General features: G+C 42.1%; 1 protein-coding gene across 1 annotated transcript in view; it reads left to right on the forward strand.

Annotated features, from left to right (window-relative positions):
- The window catches only part of TENM1 (teneurin transmembrane protein 1), a 696,753-nt gene that overhangs the window by 297,865 nt on the left and 378,553 nt on the right, over window positions 1-20,335 (forward strand). The window contains exons 7-8 of the mRNA XM_030210273.1: window positions 5,297-5,507; window positions 16,259-16,360. Of these exons, the coding sequence (XP_030066133.1) occupies window positions 5,297-5,507; window positions 16,259-16,360 (313 nt within the window). The remainder of the gene's footprint in view (window positions 1-5,296; window positions 5,508-16,258; window positions 16,361-20,335) is intronic.

Genomic DNA, 20,335 nt, shown 5'->3' on the forward strand with positions numbered 1-20,335 from the left:
GATATCACAAAAAGTGAGTTCTCAACTCTGGCGCTCAAGAACTGCAGATAAGCTGCCTTTTCCAGAATAATTGACATGTGCAAATTAATCTTGCTCTTGGATGGAGTGTATGACTCTTCACTGTGAACATCAGGAACCAGTATTAAGAACCCCTGCGATGAAATATATTACAATCTATAAAGAATACATTTTTTTTTCCAAGATCCAGATGGTTACAAACATTCTACACTACTGTGCACTATAATTGACTTGTCAAGCAAATGACGCAAAATAGTTTCTTTGTTCATGCACAGCAGTAAGAAATATTGTGGCACCGTAATGGAAAGCTATATTTTAAACAACAGAAAAATATTTATAGATAATTATGCCATTAGAAATGAATTTAATGAGCTATATAATAATGTAAACAATCTGACAGATGTTTGAAATTATAACGACTGCAGTCTGGAATACGCATTTTAATATCTGAAACACACTGCCAAGGAGAGTGAAGTCTGGTTCTTGTGCCACTGACAGGTCTTGGTTTTCCAGAATTTCCAAAAGGAATGTTCGTAAGATATATTTGCATACATCTGGTCCAAGAACCAGGTCAATTTTCTGTAATTTGAGTGTCCTGAAAACTAGACCTTTGGAGCACATAAAAACCCAAAGTTCAACACCATCTGCAGAGGTTTTAACAAAGGTCAGAAGTGTCTCTCAGAAGCTTCGTACTACATCACAAAGACTTATCCCAAATTAATTCAATTTATCTGAAAGTACTGCCATCATATTTCTTTCAAGTTATTTCCAACAGGTACATATCAATAGATGCTTATGGATACATATGAATACCAGTGCTCAAACTCAAAAAGAGTTATGTGATTAACTTTGTTAACCATATAAATCTGGCTTTAATTAATTTTGCAGCCCACAAATGAATAATCTTTGACCAAACATTTTGATGTCTGGCCAAAACTTATCCACAGAGGCTTAGTTGGGAGCATGATTTAAACAATATCAGTGGCAATATTCAGTTACTATCCAATTCAATTTATCCTTTTCAGTACCGCTGCATAAATAGCTCTTCAAACCTATATAACTTATCCATTTAAGGAACACGTAACCAGTGTCCTTCTTAAGCACATAGGGGCTCTTTTATAAAGATGTGTTAGGATCCACACATGTGCAGCGCATGCCAAAATGAGACTACTGCCAGGATACCACGCCCCCTGGTGGTAATTTCAGATTTGCCACGTGCCCATAAGTACATAAGTATTGCCATACTGGGACAGACCAAAGGTCCATCAAGCAACATCCTGTTTCCAACAATGACCAATCCAAGCCACAAATACCTGGCAAGATTCCCCCCAAAAAGTACAAAACATTTTATGCTGCTTATCCCAGAAATAGTGAATTTTCCCCCAAGTTCAATTTAATAATGGTGTGTGGACTTTTCCTTTAGGAAGCCGCCCAAACTTTTTTTAAACTCTGCTAAACTAACTGCCTTTACCACATTCTTTGGCAACAAATTCCAGAGTTGAATTACACGTTGAGTGAAGAAACATTTTCTCCAATTTGTTTTACATTTACTACTTTGTAGCTTCATCGCATGCCCCCTAGTCCTAGTATTTTTGGAAAGCGTGAACAGACGCTTCACGTCTACCCGTTCCACTTCATTCAATATTTTGTAGACCTCTATCATATCTCCCCTCAGCTGTCTTTTCTCCAAGCTGAAGAGCCCATAATGCTTGGATGATTTATTTATTTATTTCTTCCCACGCGCGGCTTTTCCAACGATAATCAGCAGTTGGCGCGCGCTGACCGGTTACTGCACGTGTAGCACATGAGCCCTTACTGCTAAATGAATGGGTGGCATTAAGGGCTCAGGCCGGTTTTAGGCAAGCACTGGTTTCAGTTTTACTGCATGCCCTTTTCCCCATCCCATTAAAAAAAAGCCCTTTTTTGCGGACACGGTAAAAACTGGCCCAGCACGCGCCCAAAATACGCGCCTACACTGCTACGGGCCACTTCTTGCCATGGCATAGTAAAAGGGCCCCTCAATCTGGCCGAAACTGAGCAGAAAGATAAGCAGATAAGTTTCCATTTACCTTTTCACAGAGATCGCCTCACGAAATATCTGCCTCTTTGTATTTCCCTTTGTGTTAGTTCTGAGTCATTATTGATGCCTCTGTTTTCAATTATCTAAAATGATTTCAGTAACTAGAAATTAAAAATTCATTATTTTGTGAAGTACAGAACAGCTAATTTAGGACCTGATTCACTAAGGCTTTTCTCTCATTCTGTGTCTTTGGGAAAACAGCTTTAGTGAATCAGACCTTTAGTCTTTAATTGCATTCATCAAATTACTACTTTTTACTTGAGCACTTTTTATTACTTAAAATGTTAAAGAAGACTTACGCTTTAATTTCTTTTAATGATTTTTGAACTGTCTGTAGCAGTTATTTCTTTGCCATTATTATTATGCATTTAGATTCTTGTAAACTATCTTACTGCATAGTCTGGTGTAATGTATTCAGTTTTGCTCTTCAAATTATATGTGCAAAGAGCTGTATCATTTCGAACAATCCTTTCTATTATTAATGCTTGAACTGTCTGCACAATTGCTTTCCCTTACTTACTAGTAAGCATTACGGGAAAAAAAATCATATGCCATGAAATCTTTCTGCCAGAAATATCAGATCCTAGCAGTGTGCGTCTGGCCTGCAGTCTTTTCTGTAAATAGAGTTCCATAACCTCTTATTTAATAATCAAAATATTTCTTTGCTCCACATACCCCTTCCCCTCCTTTTATCTCTGATGTGTATTGTTTATTGCTAATTGTTAAAATTTAATTACATGCCTCCAAAATAACCCCCAGATTTGAGCACTAAGGGCAAATATGCAGAGGCATTAATAATCAATCATCTGAGTTAATTGGCAGCAATTTGCACTTCAATGCGCATATGCCCTATGCAATATTCTATAAGGGGCCCTTTTACTAACCTGTGGCTGGAAATAACCAAAAATGAAACGGTCATGCAGTAAGTTCGCACTTGCCACGTGGCCATTTCAGGGGGGGAGCACTTAACACCACTCAACAAGGTGGCAGTGAGGACTCCTGCGCTAACCCAGCGGTAACTGGGCAGCATCGATTACCGCTGGGTAACTCACTGCGGAAATATATATTTTTTAAATGTTTCCAGTTGCGCCATAAATGGTGCACATATGGCACCCACGATGGGCCGGCAGTAGTTCCGGGTTACCACGCGGCAACCCTTTTAGTAAAAGGGCCCCTAAGATCAGCACCTAAAGTTTCTATCGCGCAACTCAAAAGAGGCAGGGGCATGTCCATGGGAACGGAGTGGGCAGATCAGGGGGTGTTCCGAGAAATTAGGCTTGATATTATAGAATACTGCGATTTGCCCACCCATTGCTGAAAATTAGACGTCAGCATTTACAGCAGGTTTGAGCAGGCATAAATGCTGGTGCCTAAAGTTGGACGTGGGAATCCTTTGTAAGGGGTTCTTTTACCCAGCTGTGGTAAAAATGGTCCTGCGATAGATTAAATGAGCAAAAAAAGGAGGTAAAAACCTCACGCTACCGTGAGATGTGAAACAAAAAAGTGAGGAGAAACCAAGGAGGATACCAGAAAACTTTTAATTGGGTTTTTTTTAAAACGAACCTACACGGCCGTGTTTCGGCCCAAAGGCCTGCCTCAGGGTTCTTGATCCAATCTCAGGTGTTGCAGTGTAATATAGTACACCGGAGAAAATTTATGCTTTCTAATTGACAACACGCCATTTTCCAAGGAGAGGAGATTAAAGAAGTTTTTGATTTATCCAATAATTGGGCATAAAGTTTCTCCAGTGTACTATATTACACTGCAACACCTGAGATTGGATCAAGACCCCTGATGCAGGCCTTAGGGCCAAAACACAGCCGTGTCGGGTTGTTTTTAGAAAAACCCAATTAAAAGTTTTCTGGTATCCTCCTTGGTTTCTCCTCACTTTTTTGTTTCACATCCTGCAATATATTACCCTTACTGCATGGCCATGCTGCGGGGAGCACTTACCACCACCCACTGAGGTGGCGGTAAGGGCTCCCAAGTAACCCAGTGGGAACTGGGCAGAGCGTGGCAGTGCCTGATTATCGCCGGGTTACCACCGTGGTAAAAATTACAAAATGTTTTGTGTCGCACAGGAAATAGTGTTTGTTTGAGGCAGAACTACCGCCAGATAATGTCGTGGTAGTCTCTGCAGACATTTCGGTGGCATTCTCCAGATAAGTGCATCTAAATATCGGCCCTGGGCCCGACCATCATAATTTAACCATATAGGAGCCCCTTCTACCAATTAGCTCACTCCGAATATTGACCTTATAGTGATTTGTGATGATAGCCAAAGGAGAAGACCCTTTTAAAAATTGCCATGAGGTCTTCACAGAAATAGCCTTGTGTGCTGCTGACAATTTGCATATTTTTCCCTACAAGCAAATGAGGAAGAACTGGCTGAAATATATGTTGGACTTTCAGTTTGAAATTCTTGTATGGTCTTTATCTTTTACCTGCAAATTTGGCAAGAAACAAGATTTCTATGGCACTGGTGCTGGCTCAGATTTTTCAGAGTTTCCCTTTAAAAATTACTTCACAAGCCTTATGTGCAAAACCCTCTGGCCCTGGAAGCTCACCATATTGCTTCAAAATTGTCCTCCTTACCTGCAAGTAAGTTTCATTCTCCAGTTAATTATGCATTAGCTGTGCTGCTGTTTAATGCACTTTGATAAATCGACTTCCTACATGATTAATAGAGCATTATTTGTAGAATATCAATTAACGGCATCTGATTTTTCTCATCATTTCTTGCTTAGTAGCAAAACCAGGTGGAAAGGCAGTTTTTTTCAGCACTAAGGACAGATCCCTACTAGAATACAACTGACTTGCCTGCTTAAAAACAGTGTTGAAAAAAACCAAGAAGGCATAAAAATGTCATTAATCTTAAACCCACAGTTAACATTGGTATCTGTTTATTTGCAAAATAATTATGCTGCTTATGTCAGAAACTGACAACAAGAAAAAGCAATAATGTCTAGCATGCTGACATTTTAATCAACCATTCTCAAATCAATGGCATACACTTCGATAAAATGTGGAAGAGTAGAATAATCTACTCCACTTTCAAAAGTGTTTTGTTCCGATCTGTGCTCATTGCAAAGATCCTGAAAATGCACCTTGATTTTGTTTGAAACATTCATTACTGATAGAATTGTTCAGGACACGTCTGGAGAATCTGTATTAAAATGGCCCATGTAATTGTTTCAGTTTGATTTTGTTAAACTGATGGATGGGAAGCAGCTAATCAAACAAGAACTGAGAAATCCTGAGGATTCCCATCATGCCCCTAGAAGTCTAATCTTGACATCGCTACAAGAAACGGGCTTCATTGAATACATGGATCATGGTGCCTGGCATCTAGCCCTTTACAATGATGGAAAGAAGACAGAGCAAGTATTTGTATTAACTACCGCAATGGGTAAGATTATCATTTTAACTACTTTAACCATGAATTAACCCATTCAACCACATCGCAAAACTCCAAAGAGACACCTAATAAAAGTGTTTTAGGACTGTAATTTAATGTCTATTGATCTAGTTTCCGCCATTGTTATTAAAAAAAAAAACAAAGGGCTAGACCTACCAATATACATTAATGCATTAACATGGGTCCAATTATTTTCACTGAGACCTGTTTAGTAATAAATCATGTTAATTGCAAATTAAAGTTTCTTAATGCATTTAACACGTTTGTGAATCTGTAGCACAGTTATTAAACCAGGCACCTTCTGCTTGGGTGTGACTGGTTGAAGTAATCAATTTATACAATAAATTCATGGGAATAAAGGTCAAATAAATCTGGTAAATAGAGTCCTAGCTCCTGAAAGTTAGTCAAGAAATGTATTAAGTTACTCCAACAAAAAGGAATCGCCTTGTGTTTTTTTTTTTTTGTTTATTGGCCTTTATTTGTAAGCATTCAAGTGGACTGACATGACAAGTATACTACTTTATGTAAATATATTCAGCAATTTACAAGAGAGATGAAAAATGTTAATAGTAAATGCTACACAGCTGACCAGGGAAATAGTTGAAAATGTGAACTCAGAATGCAAGTTGCAGGCTTGTGCATATCTCTTTACATAAAAGGGGTTAATCTTGTAGAAAAGCACCAGCTTCTCTTTGATTGCCTGTCCTGAAAATTGATGACTGGCCCTCCGGGAATAAAGGGCCCAGTCAAAAACTTTAGAACCTACAGATAGTAGTAGATTGATGAGAGCTGTAAAAACTGATTCTGGGTTTACACTTTAAGGGAGAAATTCTACAAAAGATGCCAAAAGGTAGGTGCATAAAATCCAGGTGCTAACCTAGTATTCTGTAGCAGTAAATTGTGTGCCTAATGCATTCCAGAATACTAGCATAAGTCAGTAATTAGGTGCCTAAATTGAGGTGCCACCTTTTACACCTGAAAGTATTCAATGTAGCATGTGCTGAAATAGTCGGACCATCCATGAGCTTCCCTTGTTAATGCCCCAGCTGCAGTTCTGTTATAGAACACTTTCAGGCTTATTTTCGAAAGAGAAGGGCGCCCATCTTCCGACACAAATCGGGAGATGGGCGTCCTTCTCTCAGGGTCGCCCAAATCGGCATAATCGAAAGCCAATTTTGGGCGTCCCCAACTGCTTACCGTCGCAAAGATGACCAAAGTTCCTGGGGGCGTGTCGGAGGTGTAGCGAAGGCAGGACTGGGGTGTGCCTAACAGATGGGCGTCCTTAAGCGATAATGGAAAAAAGAAGAGCGTTCCTGGCGAACACTTGGCCGACTTTACTTGGTCCTTTTTTTTTAAGACCAAGCCACAAAAATGTGCCTTAAATGACCAGATGACCACCGGAGGGAACCGGGGATGACCTCCCCTGACTCCCCCAGTGGTCACTAACCACCTCCCACCCCGAAAAAAACCAACTTTAGTCTTTTGTTTTAGAGTATGGGTGAAGGACGTCCTTCCCTACAACGGCAGTTGAGGATGTCCAAAATGTGGATGGTGCTGTAAGAAGGCTGTTCATGCCTTTGCTATGTCTCTAACACCCCCTTTCTTTTGTTTGGATTTTGGATCACTAGTAGCAGCAGTGGGATTTGAACTGGCCACCTCTGGATTGCAAGACCAGTGCTCTAGCCACTAGGCCACTCCATGCCATGCTAGGCCACTCCCTTGAAATTTGGCCATCCCTCTAGAGAGGCGGTATGCAGGTCCCTGGGGGGGGAGGTATGTGTGTGTCAGCGTAGGCGTAATGAAGTCATGGACATCCTTCTTTCAAACATTTTGGATGTCCTCAACGGCCCCCCCCCCCCCCCCCCCACAGGGACGGCCAAATTTCAAGAGAGCGGAGGAGTGGCCTAGTGGTTAGAGCACTGGTCTTGCAATCCAGAGTTGGCCAGTTCAAATCCCACTACTGCTACTTGTGATCCAAAATCCAAACAAACAAAGGGGGTGTCAGAGGCATAGCAAAGGCATGGACATCCTTCTCACAGCACCATCCACGTTTTGGACATCCTCAACTGCTGTTGCAGGAAAGGACGTCCTTCACTCATACTCTAAAAAAAAAAAAGACATCCCTGATGAGCACTTGGACGTTTTCACCTGGACTTGTGTTTTTCTAAGGTTGTAGACAGCAATTTATTTAAGGTTGTAGATGGCTATTATACACGCAGCTTGTCTGCATATATGAAGCTGTCTTTGGCATACGCAGAGCAGCCACACATAATGCTTGGCTGCTCTGCACTGGCTTCCCCTCCTTAGGAAGGAAATCGTGTGCAAATGAGCTAACAGCGAGCAGCTCATTAGCATGCAATTTCCTTCATGCATGCCTGTTCTTTTCCGAATCACTAAGGGGTCGGTAAGGGAAGGGCTTTTTCTGTTCAGTTAGTACATCTGGCTGAAGGTAAGGAAGCTATGTACCTGGGAGCAATTTCTGGTCCACTGCAGTGCCCCCTAGGGTGCCCGCTTGGTGTCCTGGCATGTCAGGTGGACCAGTGCACTATGAATGCTGGCTTCTCCAACAACCAAATGGCTTGGATTTGGTCGTTTCTGAGATGGGCGTCCTCACTTTCCATTATCGCTGAAAATCAGGAACGACCAAGTCCTGGGGACGACCATCTCTGCTAGGGACGACCATCTCTAAGGTCGACCTAAATTTGCTGATTTGGGCGTCCTGAACCGTATTATCGAAATGAAAGATGGCCACCCATCTTGTTTCAATAATACGGGTTTCCCCGCCCCTTGCTGGAGCCGTCCTGCGAGGACGTCCTCAGGAAAACTTGGGCGTCCCTTTCGATTATGCCCCTCCACGACACCCAGTTATAAAATAGCACCTAACTGCACTTATGCACCTAATTACCATTAACTTCCACTTGAACATCTAATTGCTACCTCACTTTTGGAGTACTATATAGAATTACTCCCTTTGTGGGTTTTAGTGCAGTAGCAGATGGCTTAGTTATGTTTATCACACTTAGACCATTCTGTGAGTGCCTGGACTTTATGCTAGTATGGCAATGTGTAATTGTTAACCATAATTCAGAACAGGGAACTGCATCTGAAAAAAAAACATGGAAATATGTGAAGAAAAGAACAAAGGTCCTTGAAAATCAGTCATCTATAGTTCTTTATGACAAGGGAGATGTGTTGCATAGCAACACAAGGATTGGCTACAGAAATGGAGGAAGAAGAAACGCTGCGAACGGGACAAGTCAATCAAAAGTGTAGCGTGGTCAACAAAACACATCCAAAGATGCCAGGGAGACGGAACTAGTCATACACAATTTATTCCATAAAATAGATGATGTATAAAAATGATGCCACTTACCCCCACCCTTACAAAATAGTGTTTAGGCACCCTGCTAGCACTTACACACATAAGTGTATCTTGTAAGTATACACTTAGGGCCAGATTCTATAAATTGCATTCAAAAATGGGCACTGGAAAAGACTGGCGCTAAGCACAGTTCTATAAAGGGCACTTGCCCTTGGCACCAATTCCCATGCCCAAACTTTTAAGTGCCAGATTTATGCCTGCTGAAACCAGATATATGGTACCATTAATAAATTTACCTCAAAGAAACGCTAAATATGAGGCAAGAAATTATCTCAGACTACACCTCCCAAATTTAAAAAAAAAGTGATCTACAAAACTGTCCACTCTGCATAGTTCACTTACCTAGGAACCAAATGGTGGAACTCCTTACCACCCAAAATATGAAATGTACAGGAATATACTAGATTCCGCAAAATCCTCAAATCATTCCTATTCAAACAAACCCTCTCAAAGAACGACCATATCTCAAACAATTAATTATTACCTGAATTGGTTATTACTCTATTTACCATTAAACTGTCTCTTTGCTTCATGTACAATTTCTCATTCATAATAGATTTTCTAAATGTTAAGCATCCAAAGCTATCCCAGTACGTTTATGATACTGTATTGTAAAATTGGATTCCTACAACAAATTACTTTCTTATGCATTATTCTTTGTTATGTATCCTATACTGTTTATTGTAAGCCACATTGAACTCAAACTTGTTTGCGATAATGTGGGATATAAATCTCACAAATAAATAAATAAATATAAATGCTGATGCCCAAGCTGGTCACGCTGAGCCAGCATTCTATAACTGTGTTTGCAACTTTTTGGAATGCCCCTGACTCGCCCATGGCCACACCCCCTTTTGAGATACGTGCTATGGGAGTTTGGCACACTGCCTTATTGAATAGCGTGCAGTCAGATGCATGCGCTAATTCTAATGGGTGCCAATTAATGTCAGTAATTGATTGTTAGCATTCAGTTATTGATGATTGACAGCTCGTTAGCCAATTAATTTGTGCACACATCTTGGGATGCACCCAAATTCGAGCTTACAAATCTGGGGGCCATATATAGCATCTGAGGTTACTGTGAAAGTGCTAGTATTCTGTAAATTTACATGTTAAGTGGCATGGAAATGCGGGTGCCCAGTTATAGAATTGCCTTTGAAATGTTTATGTTTTAGAGCAGGGGCTCTCAAACCTGTCCTGAGGAACCACCAGCCAATCGGATTTTCAGGATATTCCTCATGAATATGCATGCAACAGATTTGCATGCCTTTCAACTCCCTTATATGTATATCTCTCTCATGCATATTCATTACAGATATCCTGAAAACCTGACTGGCTGGTGGTGCCCCAGGACAGTTTTGAGAACCACTGTTATAGAGCATAAAAGATCATTATTTGGTCTATATAAAAAATTAAATTTTCTTAGTTAGCTAACCAGTAAAAAAAAAAAAAATTTAAAGTTGGTAGTGTAATTAATATATTGCTGTTCCTTTTGTTCTCCAACAATAAAAAGTGATTTTTGGCACCAGATCTGGAAATCGCGTTTTAAAAGATTTACCTGTCGAAACGTGGTGGCAAAAAGCTTAGCATTACTAACAAGGAATTGGTTGTATTCCCTCCATTAGTAATAGCAGAAATTATGCAAATAGTTCCTTTGTCTATTCGGCCCTGAACATTTATCCTGTCTTCCAGTTTGACTAGGGTTTACAAGTTTTTCTCACTATTATACATTAATCTTCCCTTCCTCTTCTCAAGTGCACAGCTACTGCACACACAAAAACGGTTTGCATGCTTAACTGACCTTTCCCATTTTTTTAAAAGCATTTCCACATGTAAACAGCAGCATTAAAATGAATAGACAGCCCAGATGTTTAAATGCTATTTCAGAACAAGGGAAGCTAACTGTATTCAGATTTCAAGGGAGCAGGGGTGGAGCAGGGACAGTTACCAGCTTATTTTCGAAGGAGATCGCTGGCCATCTTCCGACACAAATCGGGAGATGGCCGGCGATCTCCTGAACCCGGCCAAATCAGTATAATCGAAAGCCGATTTTGGCTGGCGCCAACTGCTTTCCGTCGCAGAGCCGGCCAAAGTTCAAGGGGGCGTGTCGGTAGGGTAGCGAAGGCGGGACGGGGGCGTGCTCACGAGATGGCTGGCTTCGCCCGATAATGGAAACAAGAAAGCAACCTGACGAGCATTTCGCCGGCTTCACTTGCTTCCTTTTTTTTTTCAGGACCAAGCTTTAAAAAGGTGCCCCAACTGACCAAATGACCACCGGAGGGAATCGGGGACGACCTCACCTTTCTCCCCCAGCGATCACCAACCCCCTCCCATCCAAAAAGAAAATATATATATTTTTTGCCAGCCTGTATGCCAGCCTGAAATGTCATACCCAGCTCCCTGACAACAGTATGCAAGTCCCTGGAGCAGTATTTAGTGGGTGCAGTGCACTTCAGGCAGGTGGACCCAGGCCCATCCCCCCCCCTACCTGTTACACTTGTGGTGGTAAATGGGAGCCCTCCAACCCCCCCCCCCAAAACCCACTGTACCCATATGTAGATGCCCCCTTCATCCCTAAGGGCTATAGTAGTGGTGTACAATTGTGGGGAGTGGGTTTTGGGGGAGATTTGGGGGACTCAGCACCCAAGGTAAGGGAGCTATGCACCTGGGAGCTATTTTTGAAGTCCACTGCAGTGCCCCCTAGGGTGCTCTGGCATGTCAGGGGGACCAGTGCACTACAAATGCTTGCTCCTCCCACGACCAAATGCCTTGGATTTGGCCGGGTTTGAGATCGCTGGCATTAGTTTCCATTATCGGCGAAAACCGATGCCAGCCATCTCCAACCCGGCCATCTCTGACATTTGGCCGGCCTAACTGTATTATCGAAACGAAAGATGGCCGGCCATCTTTTTCGATAATACGGTTCGGGACTGCTCTTTGCGGTGCCGGCCAAATAGATGTCCAGCCATCTATTTGGCCGGCGCAGTTCGATTATGCCCCGCTGAGTGTCCTGGGCGGGCCTACAATACACACATGGCTTCCCCATTTCACATAAGGAATCCTTGTATGTACTAAAAAAGATGGATGTATTAGTGCCTACTGTAAGAGGCAGTTTAAATCCAGATGTCCTGTCCCCCCCCCAATCACCCCCCTTTTCATCCACCTACCATCATGATCATCCTCTTGATATCTAATCACCCTTGCCTTCCTCTCCCTCCCCTGGGCATTTTTCCCCCCTGATGGCAGCCACCTAGATGCCAGGATGTACCAATTCTAACACGCCTGATGTAATTCACACCCACTCCTGGGCTGACCCTCCCCCACCCAAATGCACTCCCCAGGCTTACTGGAGGTCCTAGAGTCTAGTGGAGTGTGAGCAATACCCACTGTTTCCCACCTTGATGATCGGGTCATCCAAAATGGCTTCCAAGACCTCTAGTGGTAATACCATATATGTGGAAGCCTGAACTCTAATAGTAATACTATGATATTACAGCTAACAGCCTTGGCAGCCATTTTGATGGCCTGATTGTCAAGGTAGGAGCAAATGAGCATTGTTTCTGCCCCTTTAGACTCCATGGACTCCCAATAAGCCCCTGGAGTGGGTCAGGGAGTCTTCCAGAAGGGACCCATCTTGCCCCCTTAGACCCTTTGGGGGTGGCAATTTGGCCTTGGGGGAGGGTACCATGTATTGGGTGCTTATCCGTACTTGGGATCTGCTGAAGTTGGGGGCTGCTATTGGGAAGCTGGAATTGGAGAGGGACTTTCCATAGGGGGCTGGAATCAGGGATATTTGTCACTTGGGTTGTTCCTGTGGGGAAACCACCAATGTTGGGATTTAGGACCCTTTTCAGAAGGAGAAGTGCTCACCAAGTGCAGCTTTCTAAAATCACCGCTTCCTCTGTAAGTGGAGAGACTTTGACATGCGGTCCTGCATTTATTTAACAAGAGGCTCTGTTTGGCAGAGCCTCTTGTAAAATAGTGTAGGAAGTGACCATGTTCTGACTTGGATATGTGAATTCTCCTCTCCATGTACTATCATGTCTCACATGTATATTTGTTCTCTCTGTTACAGAACACATATTTCTATGTAGACCATTTGTAGACATTGCTAGGGGTGGAGACGCAAGATATGCACATACTTTAAGATTCATGCACGACACGTACATATTTATGCACAGTACTTGCCCCTGTCTCAGGGCAGGTGTGATTTTGTGTGCAAACCCCTGTGTGCTATTGAGGCTTGTTCTGGGATTATATATTATAGAGACATATGAGTACATATGTTGCCTTTATTTAAAAAAACAAAAACCTAATTCAGATGGATTCCTGCCACTGTTACAAAAATTCCCACCTTCCATTCCCCCCCCCCCCCCATGTTTGTATTATTCTAAATTAAGCTTCTATATTTCCTAAATGAGCAATTTACAAATGCTATATTTTCATGAGTAGAAAGGGGTGTTCTGAAAATTGCCCTTTTCCTCTCCTCCCCCCTCTCATAAAATACTAAAAAGTATGCATAGAAAATAATTCTGTAAGTGGACATCTCTGTTTAGGTGCCCAATGCCGTGAGGTGAATCCTTATTTTATAATGACTCCTGGGCACCCAGATGCCATTATAATATACTAGCATAACCCTGTACCGAGCTGCTTAAAATCTAGGCACCTACAGTTATACCATTAATTGACCTGATGTAACTGTGGCAAGAGCATGCATAACTTACAGTATTCTGTGAGTTGCTGACTTATCCCCAGATTCTATATATGGCGCCCAGATTTTCGCTTCCAAATTTGTGCGTATGCCCAAGATGCATGCACAAATTAATTGAATAATGAGCCTTTAATGACCAATAATTGGGTGCTATCAACCAATTATTGTTAACTGGCACACATTTAAAATTGTCATGTGCATCTGACTATGCGCTGTTTTGTAAGGCATGGTGCCTAACTCTACCAACGCATAACTCAAAAGGAGGCATGGCTGTGCCTGTGGGCATTCTGGAAAGTTGCACTCATAGTTAAAGAATACTGCCTCAGTGCACCTAACTTGGGCGCCAGCATATACACAAGATTTCAACAGGCATTAAGTATGGCACCTAAAGTTAGGCGTGGGAATTGGCACTGTGTTCTAGTCTCTAAAGGCTGCACGCCCATTATAGAATAGCGCTTACCACCAGATTCTATATATTGTGCCTAGTGTTCCGTGCCAAAATGCAAGAGTAATTTAATTGGCTTAACAAGCCAATCAGCGTTTTTAAGAGCACTTAACAAGCAACCACCTAGACTTCCGGAGACTACTAAAGGCTGGCTTGTTCAAAAGGGCATACCCTAGCGATTCAACCTAGATGCCTTAACCCAGCGGCATAATGAAACCAAAGCTAGAACTGGACATAATTTAACTCTTCCTCCTTACGATTCCCAATGTGCCTATCACACATTGACCTTTACTCTATCACTACCTCACTCTGTATTTGTTCAAACCGGTATTGGCGATCGCCTCTACGGTACTATGTAAGCCACATTGAGCCTGCAAATAGGTGGGAAAATGTGGGATACAAATGTAACAAATAAAATAAAATAATGAGCACTAATTGGCAATTATTAGAATTTATGTGCACAATTCGCTAAGTGTATTCTGTAGTGCAGAGTGCCTAAATTCTAATGCACACAGCCAAAAAGGGGTGTGGTTATAGGCGGGCAAATGGGCATTTCATGGGCATTCCAAAATGTATGTGCACTGTTATAGAATATGCCCTTCTTTTCCTAAATCTATGCACCGGTATTTACGTCTTCTTTTTCTTTGTGTAAATGGATGCGTGTAGTTCTAGGTGTTGGGATATCAACTAAGCATATTCTATATACCACGCCTAAATCTAGATGCTTCTTATAGAATATGCTTAGGCAGAAATTTGTTCCATGCAGATATTTCATTTGCCATATATAGAATCCAGCCCTTAGTGCCTATTTTTTCACCCCCCACTTTTGAGCTTCTTGATAGAATTTTCCCCATAAGCAACTCCACCCATACCTCACACATGCTCCATCCCTGAGTATGCCCATTTGTACTTAGGTACCATGACACTTAAATGCACCCTTACAGAATAGCGCATAGAGGGAATATTGACATTTACATGCGTATATGCTCTCATGTGCGCTCTCTTTTTCATCAAGCACTGCCATTTCCTCCCCTCCCCCTCCCCACAGACAGTTTGAACTTCGTGGGTGTGGCTTGGATCTCTTTCAGGGAGAGAAAACTAACAACTTATAGCAGCAGCTTCAGAGAGCATTTTCCATCTCACAGATAGGCTGCAGAGAATACCTTCTCCTGCTTTAGACTTAGTCCCACCCACCCCTAGAGTGACATGTCTTATATAACCTCCCTATCAACCCACTCATTACTTTTACCTCACCCATTTCTATTCTTCCATCACCTTCTCCCACTACTCCAACCAGAGTTACACCTAATCACACTGACCACCCTTCAACATCTTCAGTCCTTCTGTGACTGTTCTCTTGTGCTTGACTGCTTAAATATTTTAAATTTAAATGCTTTACTTTTTGTCTATTAGATTGTAAGCTCTTTGAGCAGGGACTGTCTTTCTTCTGTGTTTGTGCAGCGCTGCGTATGCCTTGTAGCGCTATAGAAATTCTAAATAGTAGTAGTAGTAGTCTCTTGTAACCAGAGCTAATATTGTGATGTCATAATGCCTCAGTCCACCAATAAGAGCCAACCTCATCAGTAATGTCACAATGGCTTGATTGTTCTATACTTGGCTCACTTTTATTACATAGCTCTTTGAGCAGGGACTGTCTTTCTTCTGTGTTTGTACAGCGCTGCGTACACTTTGTAGCGCTCTAGAAATGTTAAATAGTAGTAGTAGTACATAAATGTAAGCGCTTCTTTATAGAATTACTTCCATATTTTTCACAGCATATGTACTTTTCTCCACTGGGAAAATGAGCAGAACTCGGGTGGGATAAGAATAGGCACTCTATGAGCTTTCATGTCAAAATCCTCACACCTACCTTACCCCCATCAGCTTTACACCTGCTTGCTGGATAAAAGTTCCCCACAGCTGTTGCCTAATGTTGAATTTTCATAGAGAAATTCCATAAGGCGTTTCCCTTTGCAAACTGTTTGCAGGACCATGGGTATAAATTGTGGGTGCTATTTTCAAAAAAAATATCTACTATTCCATAGTGAAGGTAGATCCAAGAAGCTAAGTTGTAGTACCATTGTCATAATATCAAAGTACAAAACTGATGTTGCTTTTTATCTTGGTCACTCCTAAAAGCTCATACCCACAGGGAAGACTGAACCCACGACTTAAACTCTTAATCCGTATTAATTTTATTACAGAAATTATGGATGACTGTTCTACAAACTGCAATGGGAATGGAGAGTGTATTTCAGGTCACTGTCACTGTTTCCCGGGATTTCTTGGTCCAGACTGTTCAAAAGGTGATGTTCATTTACTGATTTACTCTGTCCGTATACTATCATGTTCTCTTTTAAATGTTGAGCAGCAGAAGGAACACCCACAAGAGGTGAGGGAACAGCACACCCTACGACTGTAATAGAATCAACCAAGAGATGGCACATCCAAAAACCACGAGGAAGACACAAAGAATGGTAGTAAGTGACGTTTATTTGCAATAAGCCAAAAGGATTTGACACAGCGCATGGAGGCAGAGCAGTGTTTGGTTAGAGGGTTGGTGCTGCTGTTGCTGAAGGGAAAACAAGCTGCAGGGAACAGAGGAGGAGTGGGAGTGAGCTCAGACAGAGCTGCCGGAGGATTTGAAATGCCAGAACAGTGAAGGATGTAGTGGCAGTATACACACTGAAACTCAGGAATTGGAAATAAACCACTCACCCGTTCCTCTCACATGGTTTTTGTCAGTCGTACAGAAGTCCATTTAACCTTTACTCACCAGATTGATCAGACTCCTGAGGCAGGCGCTCAGTGGTGTTCCTTGGTCAGCTGCCATCCGGGGTGAATCGCCGCAGCGCCCCCCCCCCCCCCCCGGGTGCAGTGTCATTGTCCTCACCAGTGCAGCGTCATCCCCACCCCCCAGTGCAGCGTCGTCCCCACTCCGGTACATCACCTCCAACCCACCCACCCCCTACATTGCTCTTACCTCCTGGGGTGCCGGGAGCATACGTGCAGCTGTCGGCTCCGCCGGTTCCCTCCTTCTTCTGCCCCAGAACAGGAAGTAACATCAGATGGAGCAGGGAACCAGCAGAGTTGACAACTGTGTGGCTGCTCCCTGCAGCATGCACCCGGGGTGGACCACCCCACCCTCGGTATGCCGCTGCAGGCGCTTAGGCGCTGAAATACAGCCGATGTGTTGAGTCCTTTTGGCTTATTGCAAATAAACATCACCTACTACCATTCTTTGTGTCTCCATTGTGGTTTTTGGATGTGCCATCTCTGCCCTACTCCTTAGTTGACTCTTTTAAATGTTGACATCTATAGGGCTGTATGATGACATATAGCATAAGATAGTTGGTTTAACATCTGTTTTAAACTTGTGAAATTGACACTTCCATCCAAGATTCGACTGTTATTGTGGACTGGCTAACTCTACCCTATATATGAGGGTAATTCTCTATAGGTTGCCTAAAGTTAGGCACTGGGATGATACGTGCTAACCCCCTAATTCTATAAAAGCCACCAAAAATTGTGCACGTAATTTAATTGAATAGTGAGACAATTAGTGCCAATAATTGACTTTTTAACAAGCAATTATTGGTGCTAATTGAAATCAATTAATATGTGCACACACAAATTTATTTTTATTTATTTATTTGTTGCATTTGTACCCCACATTTTCCCACCTATTTGCAGGCTCAATGTGGCTTACATAATACCGTAAAGGCGTTCGCCAGTTGGTTGATAACAAATACAGGTTGTATTCTGGTCGAATGAGGTAGGTGCGTGCCATGAACCAGGAAAGTCGAAGGGAATGAAGATTGTATATTGTTTAGTATAATCATTGGTTGTGCTGTGATGCTGGGTGTAGGGATTTATGTTGGTGTAAATTTACGTTGGATTTACGCTGGGTGTAGGGATGCACGAGATCTGCAACTAAATTTTATATGCATCCCAGAACAGGAGGCAAGGAAATGGGAGAGTCATGGGCATTTCAGGGCAGAGCATGGGCGTGGATTTGAGTTGCATGTGCAATTATATAATAAGGGGGTTTCTGTGCATAAATTTAGGAGGGGCATTTGCACCATGTTTTTGTTATTTAACCCCTGTTCTTAAACTCTATTCTATAAAGCACACCTAACTTTAGGCGTGGCTTATGGAATAGTGCTTAAGTGTTTTTATTTGTTCTGATTTTGTAGGCGGGATTTATAGAATTCACCCTTAAGTGTGATGCGCAGTTCCCATTATACAATACTGTGCCTAACTATAAGCTTATGCTACTTCAGTGACTGGTGTAGATGCTTGTGCCTGACTGTAGGCAGTTAGGCAGCTAGGCGCATAAATACTTGTTTTCTGTAACCCGTGTGCGTAAATGCCTGACACACCCCTATTCCACCCATATCCCTCCTGTAGTGGCGCGCTCTGTATTTTGCATATGCAATGTATAGAATTCAGGCTAATGGCACTTACGTGTTTAACTGCTAATTATTGACAATTATCCCAGGATTCTATATATTGCTCCTAGTGTTCCATGCTGAATTTCAAGCGTATTCTATAACAACACGCATAACTTAATTCACTTACCATGCTAATCAGATTTGTTAATAGCACTTAATGAGCAATAATGAACATTAAGTGGTAATAATTAAGTACATAAGTATTGCCATACTGGAAAGACCAAAGGTCCATCGAGCCCAGCATCCTGTTTCCAACAATGGCCAATCCAGATCACAAATACCCGGCAAGATCCCAAATATGTACAAAACATTTTAGAATTTACGCACACAACTCACTAAGGAGCTCTTTTACAGAACAGCAGTAAGCCCAGTGTGGGCTTACCGCTCACTCTTCCAGGACTACTGTTGGCCCAACGTGGTTGCCGGCGGTAGTCCCTCCCCTGGAAATGGCTTCCACGGTGATAACCCAGTGGTAATTGGTCTAGCGCAGGGTCCTTTTTCCCGCAGCTTAGTAAAAGGACCCCTAAGTGTATTCTGTAACGCAACTGACCTGAATTCTAATGTACATAGCCAAAAAGAGGTGTGGTTATCGGTGGGGAAATGGGCATTTTGTGGGCATTCCAGAATTTACAAGCACTATTATAGAATTTGCCCCTCTGTGCCTAAATCTATGCACCGATATTTATGCCAGGTTTTCCTTGGTGTAAATAGATGCATGCAGTTCTAGGTGCTGGGATATCAACTAAGTTTATTCTATATACCATGCCTAAATCTTGGTGCCACTTATGGAATAAGCTTAGGCAGAAATTTGTTCCATGCGGATTTTTGAGGCGCCATATATAGAATCTGGCCCTTAGTGCCAATATATATGGCACCCAAAGTTTCACGCACTAATTTGGGCAAGCACCCGATTTGGATGCACGATGTAATTAAATAACGAGCCAATTAGCACCAATAATTTGGGTGCTAACAATCAATTTTGGCAGGGGTTCCCTGATACCTTTGATATCTCTGATATCTTTAAGCTGCTATCATTCAAGATAAGTGTCTTTAAAAACACTAGTTTTTTCATGAGATATATGTGGATTGTAAAAAAAGAAATATAAGAATGTAATGAACAGTTGTTAAACAATGAGAGGAACCGATGAGGATTTGCACCACACCATTTCGCTTATTGCGATAGAACAAATGAATGTTCTGATGGTTGTGTGAGGCAGTTAGATCTGATGGTCTCCAGATATCAAAATACTACTTGTTTATAACCTATGCTCCATATTGATGTTTGGGACATGTTTATGTATATTAACAATCAATTATTGGCATTAATTGGCAACAATTTGGATTTGTACGTCCATCTTGCTAAGCGTTATTCTATAGCATGTAACTGAAAAGGGAGTGAGGTCATGGGGCGTTCACTAAAGATGGGCACAGTATTTTAGAATTCAAGGGGTCCATGCCTAATTTGCATGCGAGGATTTACACCAGGTTTCAGTTGGTCTGAATCCTCGCACTCATGGTTGGGTGCAGATCCCAATGCTACACTGTTCTATAAATGACACCCAACTCAGAGTGCTGCTTAGAGTATAGCCCTCAGTGCACATTTTTTTACTGAATCTAGACCTAAGTGTAAAATTAAATGCACACATTTCTAGAATTAGGGGGTCAATTTTATAAGGTCCTGTGTGTTGGTCACTCTGTTAGTCCTGTTTAAACATACCTATTTCCTGAAAATTTGAGGGTTATCTGGTGATTGATTTAGGATCCTTTAGGTTTACCTCAGATTTTACGCCCAAAATTGGCTCTTGGAACTCTGTCATGAGAGCACTA

The sequence above is a fragment of the Microcaecilia unicolor genome, chromosome 7 (genome assembly GCF_901765095.1).
Source record: "Microcaecilia unicolor chromosome 7, aMicUni1.1, whole genome shotgun sequence".
Lineage (NCBI taxonomy): Eukaryota > Metazoa > Chordata > Amphibia > Gymnophiona > Siphonopidae > Microcaecilia > Microcaecilia unicolor.